General features: G+C 61.3%; 1 protein-coding gene across 1 annotated transcript; it reads left to right on the top strand.

Moving 5' to 3' along the window:
• Positions 1-912: 912 nt before the first annotated feature.
• On the top strand, positions 913-25,915 carry LOC128315704 (proline-rich protein 36-like). The gene is made up of 14 exons (XM_053223201.1): positions 913-1,060; positions 3,180-3,236; positions 3,539-4,237; positions 10,672-10,833; positions 10,918-11,009; positions 14,015-14,562; positions 14,694-15,482; positions 15,934-16,646; positions 18,814-18,962; positions 19,099-19,174; positions 19,512-19,962; positions 24,805-24,999; positions 25,460-25,640; positions 25,703-25,915. The coding sequence occupies exons 1-14, from the start codon at positions 913-915 to the stop codon at positions 25,913-25,915; spliced, it is 4,473 nt and encodes a 1,490-aa protein (XP_053079176.1).
• Positions 25,916-26,696: the final 781 nt, after the last annotated feature.

Here is a 26,696-nt window from a genome sequence, read left to right as displayed (position 1 = left end):
GCAGGCTTTGTGTCTGGCTTCCTTCACTTAGTGCGACGTTCCTGACCGCGGTCCGTGCCGCGTGAGTCAGCTGATGGTCCTGTGTATCTGCTCACGACTCGTTTCTGGTCCTCGCTGTCGTGAATGGACTGAGTGGCCATCAGCGTAGGACTCTCTGTGGCTGTGTGTTTCCGTGGCTGTCGGCATAGGACTCTCCGTGGCTGTGTGTTTCTGTGGCTGTCGGCACAGGACTCTCCGTGGCTGTGTGTTTCCGTGGCTGTCAGCACAGGACTCTCTGTGGCTGTATGTTTCCGTGGCTGTTGGTGTAGGACTCTCCGTGGCTGTGTGTTTCCGTGGCTGTCGGCACAGGACTCTCTGTGGCTGTGTGTTTCCGTGGCTGTTGGTGTAGGACTCTCCGTGGCTGTGTGTTTCCGTGGCTGTTGGTGCAGGACTCTCCGTGGCTGTGTTTCCGTGGCTGTGGGTGCAGGACTCTCTGTGGCTGTGTGTTTCTGAGTCTCTAGTGGGGTGAGGGTAGCTGGCTCATCGCGTGCACATGTGTTCACCTTGTAAGAAACCACCAGTTTCCTAAGTGGCTGTGCGTTTTACACTGAGCCTGCACGCAGGACGGCTGCTACCGCTGAGCATCCTGGCCTGTGCTTGGTGTGGTCGATCTTCAAGTTAGGCGTTCCAGAAGCTGTGCAGGGTTGCACGGATTGCGAGGCAACAGGACCAGCATCTCCCGTGGCCGAGGCCTCTGAGTCCTGCGGTGTGCAGATCGGCACATGGGTCTGGCTGGTCCACAGCCTCAGGGCCCGATGAACCCGCTGAGTTCCCGCTCACCTTCTCTCCGAAGGGGGTGTGTGGAGATTTGGGTCCTCGTGGCCGCCACGACTCCCCGCACCTAGAGCTGCTCAGTCCGAGGTTCACGTCCTCATGCGCGTCTCCAACATCAAGGTCGTCTTCTCTGCAAGTCACCAGTCAAGCTTAGACCCTCGCGTGACCTCCAGCGTGGTCTCTCCTGGCATCAGCTTCAGTATCCGTGCAGTAAGGGTCCTGACAGTAGTTCCTGCCAGCGGAGACGGTGAGGAAGAAAAGGGGCAGGAGATCGAGCAGCCAGATACTCAGAGGCGCACGGAGGGGCCCCGCTGGCGGTGGAACTTACTCACGTCTTCTCGGTGAACGGGACCCAAGACATTTCCCGTGGTCGTCCCACTCATGCAGCGTCCCGTCTGCACGCCAAGGAGAGTGAACGGGAGAGGAAAACCAAGCCCCTTCCAGAGGGGATGTAGAAATGAGGTTTGCAATTATGGACCCAACAGTTAAAACCGTCAGACGAGGGAAGGTATGCAAAGATGTGGCCGGTCCACGCGTAACGACGTGACGACACTCGTGATCTTAGGACATTCTGTGTAAGGAAAGGGTATTAGAAATCAAACAAGAATACTTTTGGAAACAGGGTTTTTTTTAAACATGAAGTTTTACTGGGAATCTCAATATTTGTGGAAGAAATACGAGTTTTTTCCTTTCTGTATCATATTGTACACACATATGGTTATATTTGTATGATACACATTTAACATTAGAAAACTATTTTAATAGATCTAGTAAGTGACCATAACTGGAGAGGGTAAATAAGTAGAATATAAATGAGTGAGAATAGAGTGTTTTCCGTGGGAAGGAAGCATGTCAGAATCATCTACAGGTCTTTTGCAGAGGGAGAAAAGCAATACTTTACAAAAATAGAAGAAAGTTACAGCTGGGGCGCCTGGGTGGCTCCGTCTGTTAAGCGTCCGACTCCGGCTCAGGTCACGATCTCGGGGTTTGTGAGTTCGAGCCCTGTGTCGGGCTCTGTGCTGACAGCTCGGAGCCCGGAGCTGCTTCGGATTCTGTGTCTCCCTCTCTCTCTGCCCCTCCCCTGCTGATGCTCTGTCTCTGACTCTCTCTCTCTCAAGAATAAATAAACATTAAAAAAAATGTAGAGGAAAGGTAACAGCTGTTGCAGGCAGCCACGATCTGTTCCATGAGTCAATGTCAGGACTGGGTTAGAGCCCGTGCCGTGGACGATAAGACTCCACGGGAACGGCTGGATGAAACTAAAAATCCACACAAATTTCCAGAACCCGTTTCAGTATCAAATCGTGCTTCCTACTCGGTTGAACTGTAGGAAATGACTGGTTTTCCTTCAACTTAAAAAGGCTGAATGTTGGCCATGTATTGTAGTCGTGTCGTATGTCAATACACGCTCAAGGGACGTCATGTGAAGTCGTATACAGCACGGACTCGAGTGGTGGAAGAAATAAACGTGTAGTACGCGCCCCATTTAGTTTATTTTTTAAAACATGTTTTATTACAAAAGTAATGCATGTTTATCATGCAACATTTGAAAAACACTGACAAGCAGGGCGCCTGGGTGGCTCAGTTGGTGAAGCGTCCAGCTTTGGCTCATGATCTCGCGGTTCGTGGGTTTGAGCCCCGCGTCGGGCTCAGTGCTGACAGCTCAGAGCCTGGAGCCTGCTTTGGATTCTGTGTCTCTCTCTCTGTCTCTCTCTCCCCCTCCCCTGCTAGTGCTCTGTCTCTGTCTGTCTCTCTGAAAAATAAATAAACAAAAAAAAAAAGGAAAAATACTGACAAGCAAAAAAAGAAAAAAAAATCCCCAAAAAGCTCTCAACTCCCAGAGCTTAACTGCCATGACCATTTTTGTCTGATTTTTTTATGAACTTTTCTGGGGCCCTATGTTTTATGATAAAAATGAAATCATGTGATGCAAACTGAACCCACTCTTTCCACTTGTGATTTTGGGCACTCTCCCCTGTGCCGTTTAGGGCGTCCGTTTCATGTGCGTTTAGTGTTTCTTGTTTGGACAAAACAATTTGTTTCCGAATCCCCACTTGGACCCAGGTTACCTGCCAGCCCGGTCGCGAGCGACTGTGTCCGGGCCTCACCCCGGGGGGGCAGACGAGGGACACTCTCCTAACCCGAGTGCCCCTGCCTCTCTGCCTACAGCACTCCTTCACCCTGAGTCCAGGGGAGCGGGGCCCCCACCCCAGCCACATCCCGGCCCCGAGACCCCTGCGCGGCCCCTGACCCCCCCAAGCCCCCGTGTCCTGTGAGCCTGTCCTCCTCGGCCTCCGGGGTCAGTTGCCTTCTGCAGCTGCTGCCTCGGTGACGTCCCAGGGTCCTGTGACGGCTTTTCCCTTTAGTACACAGCCAGCAGCTACACCAAAGCCTCCGTCAGATCGTGGTGCGCGTTCTGCCAGGTACCTGCTGGCACGAGTCCCCCGGCTGTTAGACGCCCGCTCATCGGCACGTGTACGTTTTCTCGATAAACGCACTCAAAGTTGCCCCTCGGGATGTCTGCTCACTGTGACTTCCTCCGGCAAGATGGGGACGTGGCCACACAACCTGGGGACACTGAACAGTCTTACCTTTGACGTTGTCATTTGTTAAAAAAGTATAACTTAGTAAAGTCGACTAAACATAAGTGTTAAATTACTAGGTAATCCTGAAAAGCAAGGACTTAAAGGGAATCAGATTCCGTGCGGAGCCTCTCAGCTTTCAGACCGCAGCTCCGTCTTGTCACGCGTCTCCGGGAGTCGGGAGCCGTGTTCTGCACACAGCAGCCTGGGTTTGGCTCAGGGGCACTCTCTGCGGGCGCGTTGGTCCTCGTCACCCGCTGAGGACGCTGGCCGTGGGCACTCGCTCCACCTGCGTGAGGCCAGAGCCCGAGTGCGTCTGACGTCCAAGTCAGCACAAGCAGGAGACACTGGACCTCGAGGCCGTGGCTCCCAGCGGGCGAGCGGGAACTGCGGGGAGCCCCTCGCGGATCCCCCAAGATGCTGGGAGGAGAAGCCATCCGTGCAGGCGCCGCGGCAGGTGGACGGTGGGCTTCCCGGGGCTCCCGGCGGGATCTGGACGCGGGTGTCCACCTCCGGGGAGCGAAGGCCCTGCCGCAGGGGTGTGGCCGCCGTGCAGGCGGAGAAGGCGTGCACGGTTTTCAAAGCTTCCCTCCCGCCGACCACAGCCACCCCGACGGGCGCCCCGCTGTCACTCTGTGTGGAGCAGGGGGAGCACGGCTGCCGTGTGTTGGGGCCGCGGGCTCGCCTCGCCTTCTGGAGACGGCCTCCCCGCGCACCGGGGGACGCCCCACAACATCTGGCCCTTTCAGCAGAAGGCACGGTGTTTGAGGGGAAGCAGCAGGGCCATGGGGCTCCAGCCGCCCTGCGCCAGCCCAGGAGGGTCTGCTCGGTCGCCCACGCGGGTGAGGAAGCGGGGGCTTGTGCCCGGAGGCTGGCAGCTCGCGGCAGGTCAGCCCTGCCTGGGTCCCCGATGCACGGAGCGGAGCCGTGTACAGGCGGCCCTAGGGCCATGCCCCCCAGACGTCCCGGCAGGGCAGAGGGACAGACAGACGGCTCTGCCATCGTGGGTGGGGGTGGGGTGGGGGCAGGAGAAAACCACCAGAAGGAGGAACACTCCAGCCGGATGGCTAGTGGGGTCACCTCCCTCTGTTTCTCTACACTGAGCGACGTGGCCTCATTACGTGACAGTGTTTTGGGGGTAAGCTCTGCGGAGGGGCCGGGACGGTGAGTGGGGGCCACGGAAGGGCAGGGGGAGGGACCGCGGGCGGGTGACGGCTGTGTGCGCGTGGCAGAGGGCTCCATCCGCGGCCCCCAGGGCCTCGTGCTCTCTTCTCCAAGGCTGTCCCCGGGCCCCGCCCTGGAGGGTTCTCCGGGAAACCTCTGGAAATGACCGGTGCCCCCCGCCCCTCCCCTCCTCACACCGTTTGCTCAGACTGTCGACACGGGAAGAGTCCGCGCGTCGGCCCCGCTTGGAAACCCCCAGGTGATGCCGATGCGCGGGGGCAGGTCGCGGGGTCAGTGTCCACGTGTGGGTCCCACCCCGTCCCTTGTCAGCTGCCTGCTGTGGTGGGCTCAGCAGTACTTAAACTGCCCACGTGTTTATTAGTTTGGCCTTGACGGGCTGTGCGGGCACCAGAGGGTTTCTTGCGAAGGGAGTGCTGCCCGTCAGGGACAGCACACGCTCAGATTTGGGCGGCTTCCCGTGGCCGTGGCTCCCGCCTCGGTTTCCCCGTGGAGGCGTCGACTGGGTGTCAGGCTTCGCTCTCAGTAACGGAACTTGGCAGGGACGGGGCATCCTGGATGCCGACGGTTGTTGGCCCCGCGGCCTCGGCACCAGGCTCGTTATGGCACCAGTTATGGGACGGCGGGAACTCCTAGGCCTAAAACTGCACGGACTTCAGGGTCAGGCACCTTCGGGCTCCGCAGGCTGTTGTAAACAGCGGTCACCTGCCTCTTGCATCCCCGCGAGGGTGGAGGAGTTATGTCCAGACCCGAAAGGACGGGGTCAGCGGGGCTCGTCGGGAACCAGCTGCAAGCACTAAGTGGCTTCGAGGCTCAAGCCGCTTTCGGGTTGTGGGGTGCAGGGACCCTCAGTGCTGCAGTTCCTACGTCTGTGAACTGTGGGCCCCAAGAGGAGCCCCCCCTCCAGGCATGGGCGTAAAAAGTGACCGAGTGTGTGTGAATGAGCACCCACCCCAGACCCGCCCGCGTCGGCAGGGACAGAGCTGTGGGGGCAGCCTCGTCTGGGGACGTTTACATCTGGGTGGAGAGATCAGCCGCCGTGTGAGGGTCTGCTCCACGCCAGCCACCGCCGGCACCTTCACTGAGGTCGGTGTGCAAATACGGGCAGAGGCGCGAACCCACAGGAACAGTGTGCGGGCGGGGGACGGGTGCCGGTTCTGCAGAGGGTGCTCTTAGCACGGAGGGGGAGGGGGTCTGACTCTTCCCGGCACGTGGGCTGTGGGGACAGGGCGGGGAGCTCGGGTGTGGCTCCTGTGTCAGGCTGGGCACTGAGTGACGTCCCAGAGGAGGCCCCAGGCGCCGGGGGTGGGGGGCGGGCGGAGGGTGTGAGGTCGAGGGCGGCACCAAGTGGTGAGTGACGCTCTCACCGTGATGTGAATCAGCTGCAGGGTGAGGACGCCTCCAGGAGATGACGCCCGCTGGGGTGTCCACGCGGAAACCGGCTGCTCAGGCCAGGACAGCAGAGAAGGACGCGCTCTCAGGGGAGCCTGGGGTGGACAGAGGCCTCCCTGCCTTCTGTGCCAGCTGTGCCTGCAGGGGGGCGGCTCCAGGCAGGGGCCCTGCCGGCGGGACTGGGGGTGCCCCTTGGCCGGGCCACCTGGACCCGGCATCTCCCGCCGGTGGCCGAGCCTTCCCAGGCCGAGGGTCAGCCCACTTCTGTGGGGCCTCCTGCCCCGGCTTCCCACATCTGCTCCTTTGCAGCTGCCGGGTCCTGTCCCTGCTCCGTGCTCCCAGGCTGCCGGGTCCTCCCCTGCTCCGTGCTCCCAGGTTGCCGGGTCCTCCCCAGCTCCGTGCTCCCAGGCTGCTGGGTCCTCCCCAGCTCCATGCTCCCAGGCTGCTGGGTCCTCCCCAGCTCCATGCTCCCCTCCCCTGCTCCGTGCCCCCAGGCTGCCGGGTCCTTCCCAGCTCCGTGCTCTCAGGCTGCTGGGTCCTCCCCAGCTCCGTGCTCCCCTCCCCTGCTCCGTGCTCCCAGGCTGCCAGGTCCTCCCCTGCTGCGTGCTCCTAGGCTGCCAGGTCCTGTCCCTGCTCCATGCTCCCAGGCTGCTGGTCCTCCCCAGCTTCGTGCTCCCAGGCTGCCGGGTCCTCCCCTGCTCCGTGCTCCCAGGCTGCTGGGTCCTCCCCTGCTCCGTGCTCCCAGGCTGCCGGGTCCTCCCCTGCTCCGTGCTCCCAGGCTGCCGGGTCCTCCCCTGCTCCGTGCTCCCAGGCTGCCGGGTCCTCCCCTGCTCCGTGCTCCCAGGCTGCCGGGTCCTCCCCAGCTCCGTGCCCTCAGGCTGCCGGGTCCTCCCCTGCTCCGTGCTCCCAAGCCATGTGCGGTCAGGGAGGATTCATGCTCCCTGCGCCCAGGACCCCTTTGATCTACGTTTCAGCTCCGGTGGTTGAATTCCGACACCCAGGCTGTGTGACTTTCTCCTGCTCTGCCTGGAGTCAAGCCAGGCTGGCCACGTCTGTCCTCAGGGTCCCCTCGAGGGGTGGGCTTCCCGTGGGCCTTTCAGAAGGAGCCCCCCTCCCCCACAGGGGACACCGACAGCACGTGCCACCAAGGATCTAGGGACAAAGCTGTGGAGAAAACATGCGAGTCGAGACAATTATTCTTTCTCCTGACCCCCGGAAACAGCAAACAAAGCAGATCTGGCGTCATTGTTAGATTTTATCACGATGTCTCATTCCAGCTGAAGGAATGCGACGGCCGAGCCCCCAAATCCTCACCAGCTCCGGCCCCGAACTCTGAGTACAAGGAACGAGGACCCCGGCTTAGCTGGTGTCGATCTGCCTTGTTTTTCTGAGGTTCTTCCGCACACCCAGCCCGTCTGCCCGCTTCCTCCCAGTGGCTCCTTGGGGACAGCAGCGCCTCACAGGCGAACAGCGCCCTCACGCACAGGGTGGGGGCCGGGGCCGCCAGGGGCAGGGGGGAGGCATGGGGGGGCACTGGCTCCTGTCTGTCCAGAGGCCGGAACCCGGGCTTCAACATCACCTCCGGCCATTCTCCTGCCCGCGGATTCACCGCATCGAGAAGGAAAGGCAGCTGCACCTGCGGGGTGGGGACAAGCTCCCTGCGCGGAGAGTCACAGCACGAGTACTTTCCTCTTGGCGGACGACAAAGACAAAAGCGAGGCAATCCCGCAGGTGCTCAGGGGACTAGAGACGCAGCCAGTTCCCGCGTGGCCCGGACACCGGAGTTTCAGAAACAGGTTTTTTCTTTTGGTTGTTCTTCCCCCTTAAGGGCCGTAGACACCATCCCCAGCTCACGGGCTGCACAGAACAGCTGGCGGGCCGGCCGGGGTCCGCTGACCCGGGCAGGAAGAGGGGTGCAGAGCAGAGGGTCTGCAGGGGGAGCAGGTGCGGGGCTCGGGGCCCGGGCTCTGAAGGCTGCCGCTGTCTCCGGCACGAAGCCATGTGTGGCTCCCAGCTCCCTGTTGTGGGGCCTGCGCACAATTCATGGTCACCTATAACAATTCTTGCTTATAAATAAGTCTTGTTTATGAGTAAATTACTCTCAAAAAGTTTTTTTTTCGGTTTCAAACCCTGGCTGAAAAAACATAACGGGGCCGAATCAAAATGGGGCAGTCGTCTGTCCCTCACAGAACATGCAGGGAACCCTTGTCCCAGGCGGGTTCTCACCTGGCCGAGGGGCAGACCGAAAGCAGGGAGGGCTCTAGGTGGTGGTGGCCGCAGGGGGCGGAGGTTAGTCTGGAGAAAGGCTCATCTCGCTCCCATCCTGGGCGTCAAAGGAGAGAAAGAGTCACACGTCATGCTCAGCTAGTTTGCCAGTGAGTACGCAGAGCGAAGGGGGAGCCCCAGGCGTGGAGGGCCCCCGGCCGCCCTGCCTTTCTAGAACCCGGATGCTTCTGCAGTGAAAATGCACAGAAACGGTCTCTGGTTCTCCTGGTTCTCCTGTCCCCTCACCCGGCTCTGGGCACTGCTACTCCATCACCGATAAAGCTGCCGTGACTTATGACAAAGGACACGTAGAGTGCACTTTTGTGTTTACTGTGATGTGATTTGTAAGGAGAGGTTGAGGCGCTTTGCAATGAGGTAACACGGTTCTAGAACTGAACAGAAAAACCTTGTCCGTGGCCTTTCTCAGCCCACCAGGGAGCAGGGGCACCACGCAACTGACTTGGGTCTTTAGTTTAGGCGTAAAACCTCGAGCACTGCTCAGAAAGACGTTGGCCAGCGTTGGCTTCCCTTCCGGACCAGTGCTTTGCTCTTTTCGTGCCTTGTGAAGATTCTGGATGCTGGGATGTCTGAGGCTGTAGGTAGAACATTGAGCCCCATTTCCTGATGTATGTCAAGATGAGTGAAGACCAGGGGGTAGGCAATGACCCAGGGGCACAGGGGGAGCCATCGAGCTGCTCACGGTTCAAGGACGGAGAAAGCAGATGATCCACAGGACTTGAGAGTAGGAGGCTTTCCCTGAACTTCTTTGGGAACATGGATATTTACTTGTGTTCCTGCTGGCCACTTAGAGCATGTGAACACATCAAAACTCCAAAGATAAGTGGTTTTCTTTAAAACGAAAAATTATTCTTTTTCTGTTTAAAAAAATTTTTTTTATGTTTATTTATTTTTGAGAGAGACAGAGCATGAGCAGGGGAGGGGAAGGCAGAGAGGGAGACACAGAATCCAAATCAGGTTCCAGGCTCCGAGCTGTCAGCACAGAGCCCGACGCGGGTCTCGAACCCACACACCGCGAGATCATGACCTGAAGTCGGACGCTAAACCGACTGAGCCACCAGGTGCCCTGAAATGATCCTTTTTCTACCAGAACAATGTGATTGCCGGAAATTCTAGAAGTGGACTTTTAAAAATATACTTCTTTAAAAATAAAGGAATTATGTCACAACCCCGAGATATGAAGCTACTTTAAAGTTGAAGATTAACATATGCTTCAGGAGAAAAGTTCCTGCATCATGGGCAAGCTCTGGGTCTGCTTGGCTTTTCCAGAAGGAGTTTGTAAAAGGCTTTGGGGAAGCCTTTGGGGAAGAAACGATGCCTCCCCCGGCTTCACGTCCCCAGCGCTGAGCTCATACTGAGCGATTGATGCTCAGTATGTTCGCTAAGACGAAGAAATGCTTGGTGAATAAATGAGTTAGCACTTGTCACCTGGAGGGGATGAGGTACTCACATCTACGGCTTGCGATATTCTGTGGTTGTAATTATCATCTGCAGGAGCGTGCTGTCACGAGTCATTTCATTTAAAGCTTCACAAGAGCCCCAAGAAGTAGGAGGGGGCGGTATTCTCACCTCCTTAACAGGTGCAGAAACCAATGCAGAGGCACTTCTGCGAACATCTTTGTGTATCGCAATGGCTTCATGTTTAGGATTTTCCCCTGAGGTTGGTGTCCTCAGAGGGGACTGTCAGCCCGCTCTCCAAGCCCAGCTGTGGAAGAAGCTGTCCTGCTAGGACCCCAGGGCTGGGAACCGCTGGCCGTCCCCTGGCCCAGAGAGCATTCTGTGTTTTCCAACATTTTCCTCATCTGAGGCTGAACATCGATGCCCTGCATTCACGTTGTGTCTGTTTCGCTTGATTCAGAATGTTGGGTTTTCAGAACGAAGAGAGCAAGCAGGGGTCTCGCCCGAGGGTGACACCTGTGGCCGGAGGTGACACTCTGGGGGGGGGGGTGCGGGGGCCCAGGACCCTCCCTCCTCCTTTGGACGGGTCTCCCGCCCCTCCCTGGGAGAACACACCCCGGGATCCTACAAGGGCAGACGGTTCTGACGTGTTGGAGCCCCCGACGGGCTCGTTCTGAAAATCAGAGCAGGTGGGAACTGCCAATGTTTGGAGTCAGGCGGAAGCCCGCTGTGGCTCCCGCCCTCCCTTCCAGACACGGGCCAGCGGGCGGCCCGCTCCTCTTAGCGTGGGCACGGCGCCCCCTGGCGGCGCGCGGGAGGCTGCAGGCGCCGCCCCCTGGGAGGAAGGTTGGCGACGGCCTGACGGACCCCACCTCACCCCACTGCCTTGTGCAATCAGGCGCGGCCCGTCCCCGTCCCCGTGGGCTCCCCTCCCCGCGCAGCCCCTGCAGAAGCCGCTTGCTGGCCACACGTGGCCCTCGGCCTTCTGCCGCCGCCTTGCCTCCACTCCTTCCCCCAGCAGGTTGGGACCCAGGACCGGGGGTCAAGCTCAGGCCCGGGAAGAGCAACTTTCCCCCGACTTTGGACCCGTTGCTTCGGCTCCTCAGGCCTCCGGCCCCTCACTTGCGGGCCAGCGAGCGTTATCCGTGTCTGTGCCACGCGATGCTGTGCCACGCGCCGGTCGGTCAGGCTCGGGGCCTGGAGGAGCCGGTGTGCGCTGACCTCTCTTTCCCCTTGTTCCACCTCCTTAGAGACCCTCCCCCTGCAGGAGGGGTGGGGGGGCCCAGCTGGGGCGGCCTGCAGGTGACAGCCACCGAGACCCCCACTTGCCACGGCCGCGTGGAGCAGCTTGCCTGCGGGGTGCGGGCCCGGGGCTGGAACTGGGGGTGGCCCCTCGGAGTCGCCCCGCGGGCATCGTGCCCGCGACAGCAGCTTAGAGCGCCATCTACGATTGTCCCCGTTTTTGAGGGGCAGCGTCCCTGCAGCTGACCGCCTTTTCTTTCCGATAAGAAGTTAGCTCGCGGTGGAAAAGCGGCGCGAGAGATGAAGCCAAGGTGATCACTCTTCTGGACTCACCTCAGGGACACACCATTTCCCTGTCTCACTGCTCGTGCTGTTCATTTCACACTTGCTGAAGGTGCTGGCGGCCGGGCTTCCCCTCCGTGAGGTTTCTTCTTTCCTATTTGTAACTAATTAGTAAATCAGATCTTAATGAAGTAAAAATCTTCCTTGCTTTGTACATTTGTATTCTTGTGCAGAACATATTGGTTTCTGCACAATATGGTCATGCACCATGGTCAGCACACGCCAGAACCAGCAAAGAGATGCCCTTTGTTAATAGGATTACGTTTTGTTTTATCTTACAATGTATCTATATTTGTTTCAAAATTATATTACCAATAATTTTCTAACAATACGATGACTGAGTGAGTTTAAACAAAACCCTTAGGGATACATGTGACAAGCCATGTGAAAAACCTATACAACTAAAACTGTAACACGTTGCTGAGGGAAATCAAAGATGATGTGAATGGACGGAGAGATAGATCTTGTTCCTGGGTCGGAAGACTCACTATCGGTAAGATGCCAACTCTCTCCAAGTTGAGCTACGTCTTTCACGCAATTCCAGTAAAAAATCTCTGGATTTTTTCGGTAGAAACGGACAAGCTGGAAATACAAAGGATCTGGAACAACAAAACAGATTGGAGAGAGGAGAACAAAACGCAGAAACTCACACGCCCTCGTTTCCGCACTTACTACAAAGCTACAGTCATGGACGCAATGTGCTGTCGCTAGAGAGGCGGGCAGACGGGTCGATGGGACACAGTCAAGACTCTAGATGTGGACCCATGGATATGTGGACATTTGCTTTTTGGAAAGCGTTTAAAGACCATTCAGTGAAATAAGGAAAATCTTCTCAATCAACAGCGCTGGAAAAATTGTACATCACGTGCCCCAAACAAGAAAACTTTGACCCATGCCTTTGCACCGTATACAAAAATTAACTCAAAATGGATCAGAGACTTCGATGTAAAAACTGAGACTACAAAACTCCCAGATGAGAACAAGAAAATCTGTACGACCTTCGGGGAAGCAAAGATTTCTCAGATGTGGTACAAAAGTGTGATCTCAAACAGAACAAAGTAAAATATACCCACACGTGCACACACACACACGCACAGGTTGATAGACTGCGGGAGGAAGGAGGTCACTTCCGGCCTGGCCGCCTGGACGCCAGGGGCCGTGGAAGCTGTGTTGGAGGAAGGCAAAGGCCCAGGGTTTCTCTGTTCAGACGGAGCCGTGGGCACGAGCCTGGCAGGGCTGACCCTTCCCAGGGTCTATCCAGGGTTCCCGTGGGGGGCAGGGGAGGGGGCAGAGGGGCTCCCTGGAGGTTGCTCGGAGACACAGACTATAACCGACTCCCTTTTTGGGGAAGGATCTGCTCCGTTTTTGTTCACCCACTTGGATTTCTGGGTCAGAGTCCAAACCCAGGGCAAAGGTAAGAGCAGCGACGAGAGACCGGAATAAGGCCGCCGGGCAGACGCGGTCCTGCTTCCAGGCCTATTCTGTGTCATGGTCTTAATCCCCGGAGAGCCGACTGGCACAAGGCCAACACAGTCGCACTGCGCCGCCTGCCTGGAGAGACCGCCGTCTTCCGCCCCCACTTCTCTCCCTACGGGGGCTGTGGGGGGAGGGACCCGGGGACTGTCGGTCTCCCTGCGGCCAGAGCTGGCTTCCGTGGCTGCCTTCCCTGGCCACACACTGAAGCCCACCCTGGCTAACCCTGCACCTCACTCCTGCCCCCAGCTGGGCACCACGTCCTGCCGCTTGTGATGCTGGACGCTTCTGGCCCGCGGGTCCCTCCGCCCCAGCGGGGCGCTTCTCTTGCCCGTCCACCGCAGGCGGCCTGCCCGCCCTGCCGGGACCATCACACGGTCCCCTGCAGCCTGCCCGCCCTGCCGGGACCATCACACCGTCCCCTGCAGCCTGCCCGCCCTGCCCGGACCCCAGAAGCATCCCCTGCAGACTGCCCGCCCTGCCCGGACCCCAGAAGCATCCCCTGCAGCCTGACCGCCCTGCCCGGACCCCCACACTGTCCCCTGCAGCCTGCCCGCCCTGCCGGGACCATCACACGGTCCCCTGCAGCCTGCCCGCCCTGCCGGGACCATCACACGGTCCCCTGCAGCCTGCCCGCCCTGCCGGGACCATCACACGGTCCCCTGCAGCCTGCCCGCCCTGCCCGGACCCCAGAAGCATCCCCTGCAGCCTGCCCGCCCTGCCCGGACCCCAGAAGCATCCCCTGCAGCCTGACCGCCCTGCCCGGACCCCAGAAGCGTCCCCTGCAGACTGCTGGCCATACCCGCACCCCCGCAGCGTCCCCTGCAGCCTGCCCGCCCTGCCCGGACCCCAGAAGCATCCCCTGCAGCCTGCCCGCCCTGCCCGGACCCCCACACTGTCCCCTGCAGCCTGCCCGCCCTGCCCGGACCCCCACAGCGTCCCCTGCAGCCTGCCCGCCCTGCCCGGACCCCCACACCGTCCCCTGCAGCCTGCCCGCCCTGCCCGGACCCCAGAAGCGTCCCCTGCAGACTGCTGGCCATACCCGCACCCCCGCAGCGTCCCCTGCAGCCTGCCCGCCCTGCCCAGACCCCAGAAGCATCCCCTGCAGCCTGACTGCCCTGCCCGGACCCCCACAGCGTCCCCTGCAGCCTGCCCACCATGCCGAACTCCCACAGCGTCCCCTGCAGTCTGCCCGCCCTGCCCGGACCCCAGAAGCGTCCCCTGCAGCCTGACCGCCCTGCCCGGACCCCAGAAGCATCCCCTGCAGCCTGACCGCCCTGCCCGGACCCCCACACTGTCCCCTACAGCCTGCCCGCCCTGCCCGGACCCCAGAAGTGTCCCCTGCAGACTGCTGGCCATACCCGCACCCCCGCAGCGTCCCCTGCAGCCTGCCCGCCCTGCTCAGACCCCAGAAGCATCCCCTGCAGCCTGACTGCCCTGCCCGGACCCCCACAGCGTCCCCTGCAGCCTGCCCACCATGCCGAACTCCCACAGCGTCCCCTGCAGTCTGCCCGCCCTGCCCGGACCCCAGAAGCGTCCCCTGCAGCCTGACCGCCCTGCCCGGACCCCAGAAGCATCCCCTGCAGCCTGACCGCCCTGCCCGGACCCCCACACTGTCCCCTGCAGCCTGCCCGCCCTGCCGGGACCATCACACCGTCCCCTGCAGCCTGCCCGCCCTGCCCGGACCCCAGAAGCGTCCCCTGCAGACTGCCCGCCCTGCCCGGACCCCAGAAGCATCCCCTGCAGCCTGCCCGCCCTGCCCGGACCCCAGAAGCATCCCCTGCAGCCTGACCGCCCTGCCCGGACCCCCACAGCGTCCCCTGCAGCCTGCCCGCCCTGCCGGGACCATCACACGGTCCCCTGCAGCCTGCCCGCCCTGCCCGGACCCCAGAAGCGTCCCCTGCAGACTGCCGGCCATACCCGCACCCCCGCAGCGTCCCCTGCAGCCTGCCCGCCCTGCCCGGACCCCAGAAGCATCCCCTGCAGCCTGCCCGCCCTGCCCGGACCCCAGAAGCATCCCCTGCAGCCTGACCGCCCTGCCCGGACCCCCACACTGTCCCCTGCAGCCTGCCCACCCTGCCGGGACCATCACACGGTCCCCTGCAGCCTGCCCGCCCTGCCCGGACCCCAGAAGCATCCCCTGCAGCCTGACCGCCCTGCCCGGACCCCCACAGCGTCCCCTGCAGCCTGCCCGCCCTGCCGGGACCATCACACGGTCCCCTGCAGCCTGCCCGCCCTGCCCGGACCCCAGAAGCATCCCCTGCAGCCTGACCGCCCTGCCCGGACCCCCACAGCGTCCCCTGCAGCCTGCCCGCCCTGCCGGGACCATCACACGGTCCCCTGCAGCCTGCCCGCCCTGCCCGGACCCCAGAAGCATCCCCTGCAGCCTGACCGCCCTGCCCGGACCCCCACACTGTCCCCTGCAGCCTGCCCGCCCTGCCGGGACCATCACACGGTCCCCTGCAGCCTGCCCGCCCTGCCCGGACCCCAGAAGCGTCCCCTGCAGACTGCCGGCCATACCCGCACCCCCGCAGCGTCCCCTGCAGCCTGCCCGCCCTGCCCGGATCCCAGAAGCATCCCCTGCAGCCTGCCCGCCCTGCCCGGACCCCAGAAGCGTCCCCTGCAGACTGCTGGCCATACCCGCACCCCCGCAGCGTCCCCTGCAGCCTGCCCGCCCTGCCCGGATCCCAGAAGCATCCCCTGCAGCCTGACCGCCCTGCCCGCACCCCCGCAGCGTCCCCTGCAGCCTGCCCGCGCTGCCCGGACCCCAGAAGCGTCCCCTGCAGACTGCTGGCCATACCCGCACCCCCGCAGCGTCCCCTGCAGCCTGCCCGCCCTGCCCGGACCCCAGAAGCATCCCCTGCAGCCTGCCCGCCCTGCCCGGACCCCAGAAGCATCCCCTGCAGCCTGCCCGCCCTGCCCGGACCCCAGAAGCGTCCCCTGCAGACTGCCGGCCATACCCGCACCCCCGCAGCGTCCCCTGCAGCCTGCCCGCCCTGCCCGGACCCCAGAAGCATCCCCTGCAGCCTGCCCGCCCTGCCCGGACCCCAGAAGCATCCCCTGCAGCCTGCCCGCCCTGCCGGGACCATCACACGGTCCCCTGCAGCCTGCCCGCCCTGCCGGGACCATCACACGGTCCCCTGCAGCCTGCCCGCCCTGCCCGGACCCCAGAAGCATCCCCTGCAGCCTGACCGCCCTGCCCGGACCCCCACACTGTCCCCTGCAGCCTGCCCACCCTGCCCGGACCCCCACAGCGTCCCCTGCAGCCTGCCCACCATGCCGAACCCCCACACCGTCCCCTGCAGCCTGCCCGCCCTGCCGGGACCATCACACGGTCCCCTGCAGCCTGCCCGCCCTGCCGGGACCATCACACGGTACCCTGCAGCCTGCCCGCCCTGCCCGGACCCCAGAAGCATCCCCTGCAGCCTGACCGCCCTGCCCGGACCCCCACACTGTCCCCTGCAGCCTGCCCACCCTGCCCGGACCCCCACAGCGTCCCCTGCAGCCTGCCCACCATGCCGAACCCCCACACCGTCCCCTGCAGCCTGCCCGCCCTGCCGGGACCATCACACGGTCCCCTGCAGCCTGCCCGCCCTGCCGGGACCATCACACCGTCCCCTGCAGCCTGCCCGCCCTGCCCGGACCCCAGAAGCATCCCCTGCAGCCTGACCGCCCTGCCCGGACCCCCACACCGTCCCCTGCAGCCTGCCCGCCCTGCCGGGACCATCACACGGTCCCCTGCAGCCTTCCTGCTCTGCCCGGACCCAGAAGCATCCCCTGCAGACTGCTGGCCATACCCGCACCCCCGCAGCGTCCCCTGCAGCCTGCCCACCATGCCAAACCCCCACACCATCCCCTGCAGCCTGCCCACCATGCCGAACCCCCACACCGTCCCCTGCAGCCTGCCCACCATGCCGAACCCCCACACCGTCCCCTGCAGTCTGCCTGCTCTGCCCGGACCCCCACACCATCCCCTGCAGCCTGCCCGCAGCCACACTCCCGCCCCACACTGTGCAGGAGACGCCCTGCTGTCTGCTTCTCACTGTCCCCCTGTGTCTGGAGCAGCTAGGCCATGGGGGCCTTGGGCTCTTCCCTAGGTGGCCACAGGAGCCACAGCTTCCTTCAGTGCTGTGCCCTGGAGCTCCTCCGAGGCCCCGTGGGACTTACGTTAGGACACATGTTCACTGTGCTACTTGCTTGCACTTTCCAGGGCCCGGAAAAAGCACCCATGCTTCCGTGGCTATTGACTCCCGGGCTCCTCGGCTGAAAGCAGGAAGGGGTTCGCAGGACGGATAAGTCCCCCGTCTGCTGAGACACTGAAAGCTGGTGGGTGGGCCCCAGGTTCCTCTAGTGAGCTCGGTGCGCACTAAACACAGACTGTGTTTCCTTATCACATCACGTGCATCAGAGTTTGTACAAAGACGTTTACACTCTGTGTTGCGGCCGAGTCTGTCCCCACAATATGAAATTAGAAACAGCATAGGCTCTAAATCATTTATGTAAGTGAACCATCCGTACGATGTTGTATCTGATTGCTGGCAATTTACGTGTTTCTAGGGTAAATATATTTTCAGTGCAACGGGAAATGAACAGAAGCATGAGCAATACCTATAAACCTGTTTAATGCTTGGCATTATTTTAACTTCTTGATAATATGAAATACCGCTTTTTTTAAAATGTCTCAGGGAAGGGTACATGAGAATTTTCTGCTGCAGGCCTCATGAATTGACATCAGCCCCTGAGGAGCTGCGGTCGCTTCGTTAGAAATTCATCAAATTGTTTGCGCGCGGGTGGTGGGATCCAGAAACCTCCGTCAGATGCATGATCACACGGGATCGTTACTTTTAAGTTTCTGAGGACCCTCCACGCTGTTCTCCAGAGTGGCCGCAGCAGTTTGCATTCCCACCAGCAAGGCACGGGGGTCCCCGTCTCTCCGCATCCCCGCCAACACCTGTTTCTTGTGCTGTTGACGTTGGCCAGTCCGACAGGCATGAGGCGCTAGCTTAGTGTGGTTTTGGTCTGTATCTCCCCGATGGGGAGTGACGGTGAGCGTCTTTTCACGTGTCTGTTGGCCATTTGTGGGTCTTCTCTGAACAAACGTCTTTTCAGGTCCTCTGCCCACTTTTTCATGGGATTTTCTTGCTGTGGAATTGTTTCTGAAAAGATACAAGCACCCACCCCTATGTTTATCGCAGCATTCTACACGACAGCCGAACTATGGCAACAACCTAAGTGTCCCCTGATGGATGGACGGACAAGGTGTGGCACAGATACAGTGGAATATGAAGCACCACAAAAAGGGAGGCGACTGTGCCATTTATAACAACATGGAGAGACCAGAGCGTATCACATAAGTCAGACAGAGAAAGACAAACACCGTGTCACTCACGGGTGGAACCTTTAAAACAAAACAGATGAACAGACGAACAAAAAGCAGAATCAGACCTGCAAAAACGGATGGCTGCCAGGGGCTGGGGGAGGGGGAGGGGCAGAGGGGGACACAGGCCTCCAGTTAAGGGGTGGGTGGGTCACGGGATGAAAGGCACAGCACGGGGAATAGAGTGAGTGACACTGTGACAGCGTGTGCAGTGACAGGGGGCGGCTCCCCTTGGTGAGCACAGCGTAACCCATACAGTTGCCCAGTCACGACCTGTGCGCCTGAAACCAATGTCACGTGTCTGGCGGCTGGATTAAAAAGTTCAAAAACAGCAGGATTCCCCGCCCCGGACGGTGCAGTGCCGCCGCCTGCCACCAGGGGGCAGCCCCGGACCGAGGGCCTGACCCGTGGGCAGAGGCCCAATATGCCCCTACTCCGCAGCTTATTCGGGTTGCCATTTCTTCCTGGCAAGGAAGCGCGGCACTGGTTTGTTCCTAAATTCACGTGGGGCCGGTGGCGGGCGGGGGGAAGCCAGTCCCCCTGATTCTGGGTCCACGCAGCCCGCCCCCGTGTCGCTCATCACGGAGTTCCGCCTTCCTCCTGAGTCCTCAACGCGCTGTGCCAAGTGTCCCTTGTCCCGACGGCTGTCTTCTGGGCCCCGCGCTCCTCAGCCCGGTCCCCGCCCCGCGTGGGGCTGTGTGGCCCCACAGCCGGTTCCTGCTTTGGCAGGACGGAGGGCAGCACAGCGGCGTCGTCCCCTGGCAGCCGCCTTCCGAGGCCAGGAAACACCCGCAGAGAGAGCGGACTTGCCCGAGGCTTTGGAAAGCTTTCTGCCGACGGCGGCGCTGCTCCGTGGCTGTGGGTCGGTCACACTCCGTGTCAGGGGTGCTGCCTGGGTCCTTCCCCGCGTGGTGCGCCCACGCGGTCCCCGGCGGTGTTCCGGGTCCCTGCGCACCCCGGCCGGCCCTCCCTTCTCCGCACACCGGCTCCCCGCCGCCGCCGCGTCTCCCCCAGGGGCCCGCGCCCACCGTGCGGGTCAAGCTCCCTGCCCGGGAGGGCAGACACGCAGGCTCCGGGGCCCAGCTCGCAGGTGGGCAGGGCCGTGCTCCCTCCGAGGCTCCAGGGAGGGTCCGCCCCGCTGCCTCCGGCCCCGCGGGGCCCCGGGTCCCGGCTTGTCGCTCACGGTGCCTCTCCCAGGTGCGCCTGTCTCTGCCCTTCCCGGAGGGACGCCGGGCGCTGGATTCGGGCCCACCTCCTCCAGGGTGGCCCCGTCTTCACCCGGCAGCGTCTGCGCACATAGAGTCGCACTCACAGGCACCGTGCTGGGACCTGGGCACCCCTCTCTGGGGACACCGTTCGCGCCATAACAAGAGAGAGGCTGCGTGCACGCGCTGGCGTGTGTGTCCCTCCCTCGGACTTGGTTTCAGGGTCAGAACCTGGGGAGGCCCTGCAGGAGGAGTCGCCACCTGATGGCGCTGTTGTCCAGGGCTGTGTGGCCGCTCTGGGCCGGTTCCCGCCCCGCCGTCCCTGGGACACTGGTCCGGGGGAGGAAGGGCCCCGCCCACCTCCGGCTGCGCTCAGCTTCCAGCCACTGGCCGTGGCCGAAAGGCCCGCTTTCCTCCATCTGCTCCGAGCGCCCGGTGCTGCAGACCGTGGCCTCGGTGGGGGCCTGGTGCCCACGCGTCTCCGTGCCGTGGGTGCTGGAAGAGTGACCCGGGGCGGCCCCTCTGTCAGCTCACTGGACACGTGGGCCGGCCAGGGTGCAGGGAGACTTCGGGTCCCCAGGAGCAGCCTGGGTCAGCAGCCTGGGTCACGGTCGGGGCTGCAGAAGATGACCGTGTCTGAGGGCACAGCAGCCAGCCGGTCAGAGGCACGCAGGTGCGACCGTGCACACACCTGTGCTCACACACCTGTATCTACGTGTGTGCACCCATTTACAACGTCCACGCACGTGCACACACGCGCGCGTGCGTCGGGAGCAGACCCCCCGCCCGGGGCACACTACAGTGTGGACTATCTTGGCCTGAGGCACACCACAGTGCAGCTGTTTCCCCGGGCCATGGTCTTTAGGCGATGGAGGGAGAGGAGGCCGGGCCCTGGTTCCCGTCCCCATGGCCTGACATGTGTGTCTGGGGTCCTGAGTCCATGGCAAGCATTCTGGAACTTTCCACCGGCCCCCTGGGGCGTCCTGAGTCCATGGTGAGGGTTCTGGAACGTTCCACCGGCCCCCTGGCACACTTGTGCCCCTTTCTCGGAGCAGCTGGGTGAATGTCCAGGGCCGACACAGGCTGCCTGTTGAGGTAACAAAGCCTCATTCACCCCTCGCATTCACTTTTATGGCCGTCGTCGGGTTTCCTGGAGGACGCTGCGGCTTTGATGTGATCGTTTGCTCCCTGAGAGCAGACACCGTTGATCTGGAGCCACGGCCCGGCGGCTGAGCTCCCGGGGCGTGTGCGGTGGCCGTCCCAGCAGCCTTTATTGCTTTACAGGTGCCTGCAGCCGGATACGCCGGGCACAGCAGGCAGTTATTGATAAGGAGGTTTAATGCCTCCCGAGCTTCCTTCCTGATCCAGGCGGGCTGGGCCCAGATGTGCACCAAGCGGCGGGAGGCCTGGCTCGAAGGGAAGCACCCCCAGCTGCCTCGCGCCCTGAGGGAGCGCCTGTGTGGACTTGTTCCCCCGGGAGTGCCCATCTCTCCAGCAGCGGGACGTTGTATTTACCCAGAAAGACCAGTATCTGCGGCTCCCCTTTTCATCAGAAAACTAACAGCGTCAGAGAAGATGACTGTTTTTATTCCCAAGTTAGGCCTGTGGTTGAAGGTGTCCCTTCAAGGGAGGCGACTTTAGTTGTGGCTTTAGCTCAGCCCTCGTCACTCAGGCTGAGACGGGCACTGAGGGCTCCCGATGGGGCCCCGAGCCCGAGCTCTGGTTCGCTCGTCCCCGGGAGAAAGGGGTGGGGGCAGCAGGTGCTTTCCTGTCCGCCTCCGTCTGGAGACCCGCTCTGGGGGCAGCGGCTCCCGAGGGCCACTTCCGGGGGGCCCCGTCCCCTGAGGCTCCAGCTGCCTCTTTCTTCGCCTCCGTGTGCCCGAGCGTTTCCCGCCTATGACGACCCAGGACTAGTTTGCAAAGCAACTATTTCCCCTTATTTTTGTTATACACTCTGGGACTAAATTAAACACATGTTAGAATGGAAACGACAGAAACCCTATGCTTCGAAACCCACTCTGACAGTAAATTAGGGGAATTTTTTCATGTGAGAAGTGGTTTAAGTTGTTCCTTCTCGCACAGTTGTTCAAGTCTAGGACGCGGCACGGATTTCCAGGTGGCGATGCGGGCGGTCTGTGGGGGGAGGACTGAGCCACCCGTGCCGAGTCACAGACGCGGACGTGGGCTGGGAGCCGGGCTGTGGGCCAGCTGTGGGAGGTACCGGGAGCCAGGAAGGCCCACCTGCTCGGGGCCTGTGTCCCCACCTGTGTCCCCACCTGTCCCGGATTGGTGGGCACCGGATGTGGACGGTTATGGGCTCTTTCTCGCTCCTGTGGCTCCAGCCCCGGGACACACGCTCCGTGTTTCCGGAGGTAGCTTTGTGGCCGCTTCCCCCAGAAACTGCTCAGCCTGACAGGAAGGGATAAAGCGACCAGCGGCCTGACGGGGAGGGGAACCAAACGCAGACCTTCCTAGCAGGGCGCGCTCCAGAGAAGTGGAATTCGGAAGAAACTCGACTCCTTCCCACGACTGCCCGTCCTTCCAGCTGCATGGGCTGCCGGCATCCCACTTCCTGTGGCCTCTGGGACAGCGGCTCAGTCCAGCACAGCTGGGCGGACACGTGATGAGCTGGGTGTGGCACGCGGAGCCAGGGGACAGAGCCGCCAAGGGGGACTCCAGGCCCTGGAACGCCCCAGGGAGTGGACGTCTCCTCCCTCTTCTCCCAGAGGCCGAAGTGGAGAGGGATTTTGTTGCGAGGGGATCCCTGCTGTCTGCGGAAGGTCCCCCCTGCCCCCAGCGCCTCCCCGCCGGCTGGAGAACTACCCCCACACTGGGGCGGCTTCGCTCTGATTCGGGGGACTTGGGGCACGTCTTTCCTCAGGCCGTTTGCGAGGACAGAAGCCTGGGCATGTCACTCCTATGTCCTCCTCGGTACGACGTGCCAAACCCGTGCCCTCCCAGGCGGCTGCCGAGATGCCAGACCATGCGGGGCTCCAAGGTCCTCTGAACTCCCGTACTTCCCCAAGTGTCTCAGGTGGGGCCCTCGGAAGAGGTCCGCCCATGCCCCCAACCGGAGCGGCTCGCCCCAACTAGATCTCTCTGCCCCTGCATGTTTATTTTTGGGGTTTCAAAGAATAATGTTTGCACAAAAGACTCTGATGCCAGGACCCTGTGAGTCACTGGCCGAAGGGCTCTTGCATCAGAGGAAAGCCTGGGTTGCCCATTCACAGAACCACAGGGCAGGAAGGAACCCCAGACTGACCCTCCGGCCAGCCAAGCAAAGCCACCAGCTTCCCTGGGAGAGCAGACAGGGCCCCACACTCTCCCCTGGCCCAGGCTACCGGTCAAAGCCACGGTCCCGCCCGGGTGCTGGGTCAGGCCATGGCGCTCAGGGGCGGGGTCAAGCCAGGCGGATCCGAACGTCGTCGGTGCTGTTGCTTTGTTGTTTTGGGAACTTGGACAATGACCTGACCTCTGGCGGGTTCAGTCTCCTTATCTGGGGAACGAACGTCATAGCCGGTCCTTCACAACACCGTGCCTCGCAGGTGCAGGGGTGGTAAGGGTGACACCTGCCAGCTGGTAGCAACCCCGGGAGGCCCCGAGCAGGAGACCGCAAGCCTGCTTCCTTTCTCCGGTCTCCTGACGCAGACAGCCCCCGGGGGGAGCCTGGAGCAGCCACTTTCCGGAGCGCCCCCCCCCCGCCCCCCCCAGGCTCATGCTGCCCTCTCCTGCTTTGTGGGCTCAGGGCACCTGTGCTTACCCCGAGGCCCATGTGCACCGGGGAGTCTGGGGGACAGGGGTCTCCAGCCTCTGTCTTTCTGTAACGGAAGTATGTTCTAAAACGGCATTATTATCTGACGTCTGTGTGAGCTTGTGTGCGGAGCAGCAATACAGAAGCCGTGGGGCATTCTCCCCCGAGACTTTCTGCCTCAGGGTCAGAACGAGGGTGACGTTCTGTGGGTGGTTAGAGAGAAGATTCAGTTGTGAATCCGGTGTTGTCTTCAAAGCCAGGCTAAACACGGTTCATTTTGAGCTGCCTTTTAGATTTGTAAAGGATGAGCTGTCCTGGGGTGACGTGACTCAGGCGAGCCCCCCGTGTGACCTGCCTGCCTCACCCGGCCTCCGTCCGTGGCTGGCTCCCTCTACCAGGTGGCATCACTCCTAACAAAGTGACTCTGTGCGAGAGCTTATCACCCTGATGATGAAGAACCAGAATAAGTGATCTTCCCTGCTTTTCAAACCCTGCTGTCCGTGTGTCTATCTGTAAAGTCTTTTTAAAAATGTTTTAATGTTTACTTCTTTTTGAGAGACTGAGAGAGACAGAGCATGAGGAGGGGAGGGGCAGAGGGAAAGGGAGACACAGAATCGGGAAGCAGGCTCCAGGTTCCGAGCCCGACACGGGGCTCGAACTCATGAACCGTGAGATCGTGACCTGAGCCGAAGTCGGGCGCTCCACCGACCGAGCCGCCCAGGCGCCCCATCCCCGTGTGTCAATTTGTAAACATACGGTCGTCAAGTAATGGTGTGCTCGCACCGATGATTTACGATATCTAAGCTAATACAGCTTTTTCCTAGGGCCTCGTAAAGCCTGACATTTATAATCTTTCTGCAGTTACAATTTAAAAATGAAAGGCTGGTGCCATCACGGTGGTCCTAGCACATGTGCACATAGTTAAATGCATTATTTATGTTTTTTAATAAAGGCATCTCTCAGGGTTTTTTGTTGTTGTTGGTTTTGTGTTTTCATACCGCAAGATGCTAAGTACTCTGTTGAATTTAGTAAAGTACCCATTTAATCCCCAAAGAAAACTCTAAAAGCGTTTGTGTAAAAAGCGGCAAGGGCGTGGGACTGAATGGAGGAACAACTGCCCCAGGCCCTCTGCCTTTCCCTTAGAAGTGTGGAGAGTGCGGAGTCCCTGGTGCGTTTCCGGGAGACCCAGAGACGATGTGTGGCTTCACGCAGGTGGCTTTCCCCACGCTTCCTCAATCCTGGACGGCCGGGAGGCCCCGTGTTCCAGGAGGGCCGGGGGCAGACCAGTCAAGGTCCCTCAGAACACGTGGGGTTTATGACTCTACGTTCCTGGTGTTCTCTGTTCTTCCCGCCAAACTTCCGTGCAAACTTAAGAGGAAGAAATCAGTGAATTCTTAAATACGATGGGCGCTTAACAACGCCTTGTTGTGCCCCGGGATCCCACCACGGAGATACTCACGTGCCCGGCCCGGGCTGCCGTCCAGACACTTCTGACCTCCGGGCCGTCTCACCCACACGCGCTCGCGGAAACTCAGCATCTGCCTGGCTTTGCCCCTGACGACGCCTCCCCCAGGCTGGGACGATGTCGCGTTGGGGGATGGGGTCCCTGCAGCACTTGGGGCCGTCCCCTACAGGCCAGGCGGCGGGCTTGCCCTTCCTGGATGGAGGCGTGAGCCCCTCTGTCCCGAAGTCCAATCTGACGCGCAGGTCGTTGAAACTTCCTCCTGCCCTCGAAGTGACACTTCCTCCTGGTGCAACCGGCAGATCCCGCCAGGACTCGGGGGTCGAGCACCTCCACTCCATCTCTGACCCCTGGCCATCCATGGACCCCGGTGCCTCTGTCCCCCTGAGGGCGAGGGCCCCTCCAGGGCCACGAGAGCTCGTGGTGCGCGTCCTCTCAGGCAAGCCCATCGCCCTGTCACCGTCCCCCCGCCAGGCGGACCGGCGGCGGAACCGGAGGCAACCGCGAGGTGCTCTGCCGCCGCACACCCTCCACGTCTCCGTCTCGACAGGATGTGATTTGCTCCGACGCCCCTGGAGTGCGGGCGTGTCGCTCAGAAGAGGCGGACGCGGCTCAGCACAGCCCAGGCGGCCCCGGCGTGTGCGCAGGAACCCTTGGCGTAAGGCGGCCGCTGGTCTGTAGCTCGTCCGGCAGCACCGTGGCCCCTCCGCCCTCTGGTGCCAGGACCAGCCCGCCCCTCACCTGCACCCCCTGCAGAGCCGCTGGGGACAGAACTGAGCCCTGCTGAGAGCCCCGGTCCCCGCCAACCATGACAAGCCAAGCCTCCTTTCAGAGATCTTTCTGAATGTGCCCGTGACCCACGCCGGGCGATGATAGGCGAAGACAGCTTGTTGGGGGTGATGTACCAGAAGAGGTCCCCACTGTCCCCTGAATGTTGTCTAATTCTGTGCGATGCAGTGCCCAGGAGAGCCGTCTTGCTGCTGGCCTGATAGACACAGGAACGGGGGCAAAGCCAGTGAATCGAGGGGAGCGGAGTCTGAGTGGCCAGGGCCCCTCCTACCCGTGGGCGTCCTGGTACCTGGGCCACCGGAGTCTCTGGCTTCTGCTGGAACAGACCCGAGGGCTGAGAACAGCACAGGTGAGCTCCGTACAGTCCTGGGGGCCGGGCCTCTGGGACCCGCCTCGCCGGGTGACCGGCAGTTCCCCCTGGAGGGTCCAGGGGACAGCGTGCGCCCTCCCACCTTTGGAAAGGGGCCGTGGCCCTTCCCCGTCGGCAAAGCCCAACCCTTCCTTCGCCGCCTGGCCAGCACCTTGCCGGCTCTCTCCCGTGATCACGTCTTGTACGGACTCCTGATGTCACAGTCACAGACTGCAGGGCCGTCCAAGATGAAGTCCCCGCCTCGGGACCCCTAGCCCGGTCACAGCTGCAAAGCCCCACACCTTCACGGTTTCAGGGATTGGGGTGTGGGCACCCTTGGGGTCCTGACTCAGCCTACCACCCGGGGTCAACTCCTTCCTCAGTGTCTACACGGAGGCTGTGTGTGGCTGATGATGTCCCACTGCAGACCTTCCGTGTTGATGCTGTGCGCCCGGAAAATTCCAGCGGCGCCTTCCCAGCCATTCGCCCAGGATGCGCAAGGCAGGCTCTCTGAACCTGGCCTCGTGCCGCTGGCGCCTCGAGTCCAGGCTGAGCGTGCCCATTTCGCGTTAATTTTTATTTTCACTTGAGTGTAGTCGACACACGATGTTACCTTCGTTACAGGGGCACAGACTGTGACCCAGCAAGTCATATGTCACGCTGCGCTCACCACACTGCGGCTGCCCCCGTCACCGCACGACACTGTCACAGTACCATCGCTCCGTTCCCCGTGCTGTGCCTTTCATCCCGTGACCCACCCACCCCATAACCGGAGGCCTGTGTCTCCCTCTGCCTTTCCCCCATTTTGCCCTCCCCCACCCCTCCCCTCTGGCAGCCATCCGTTTGTTCTCCGTATTTACTGGTCTGATTCTGCTTTTTGTTCATTTATTTATTTGTTTTTAAAACTTTGTTTAATGTTTGTTTATTATCTTGAGAGAGAGAGAGAGAGACAGAGCACGAGTGGGAGGAGGGGCAGAGAGAGGGAGACACAGAGTCCGAAGCAGGCTTCAGGCTCCAAGCTGTCAGCACAGAGCCCGACTCGGGGCTCGAACCCAC

This window comes from Acinonyx jubatus, chromosome B2, assembly GCF_027475565.1.
Source record: "Acinonyx jubatus isolate Ajub_Pintada_27869175 chromosome B2, VMU_Ajub_asm_v1.0, whole genome shotgun sequence".
In the NCBI taxonomy this organism is placed as follows: Eukaryota; Metazoa; Chordata; class Mammalia; order Carnivora; family Felidae; genus Acinonyx; species Acinonyx jubatus.
The sequence above is the reverse complement of the archived record's forward strand: the minus strand, read 5'-3'. Positions and strand labels throughout refer to the sequence as shown.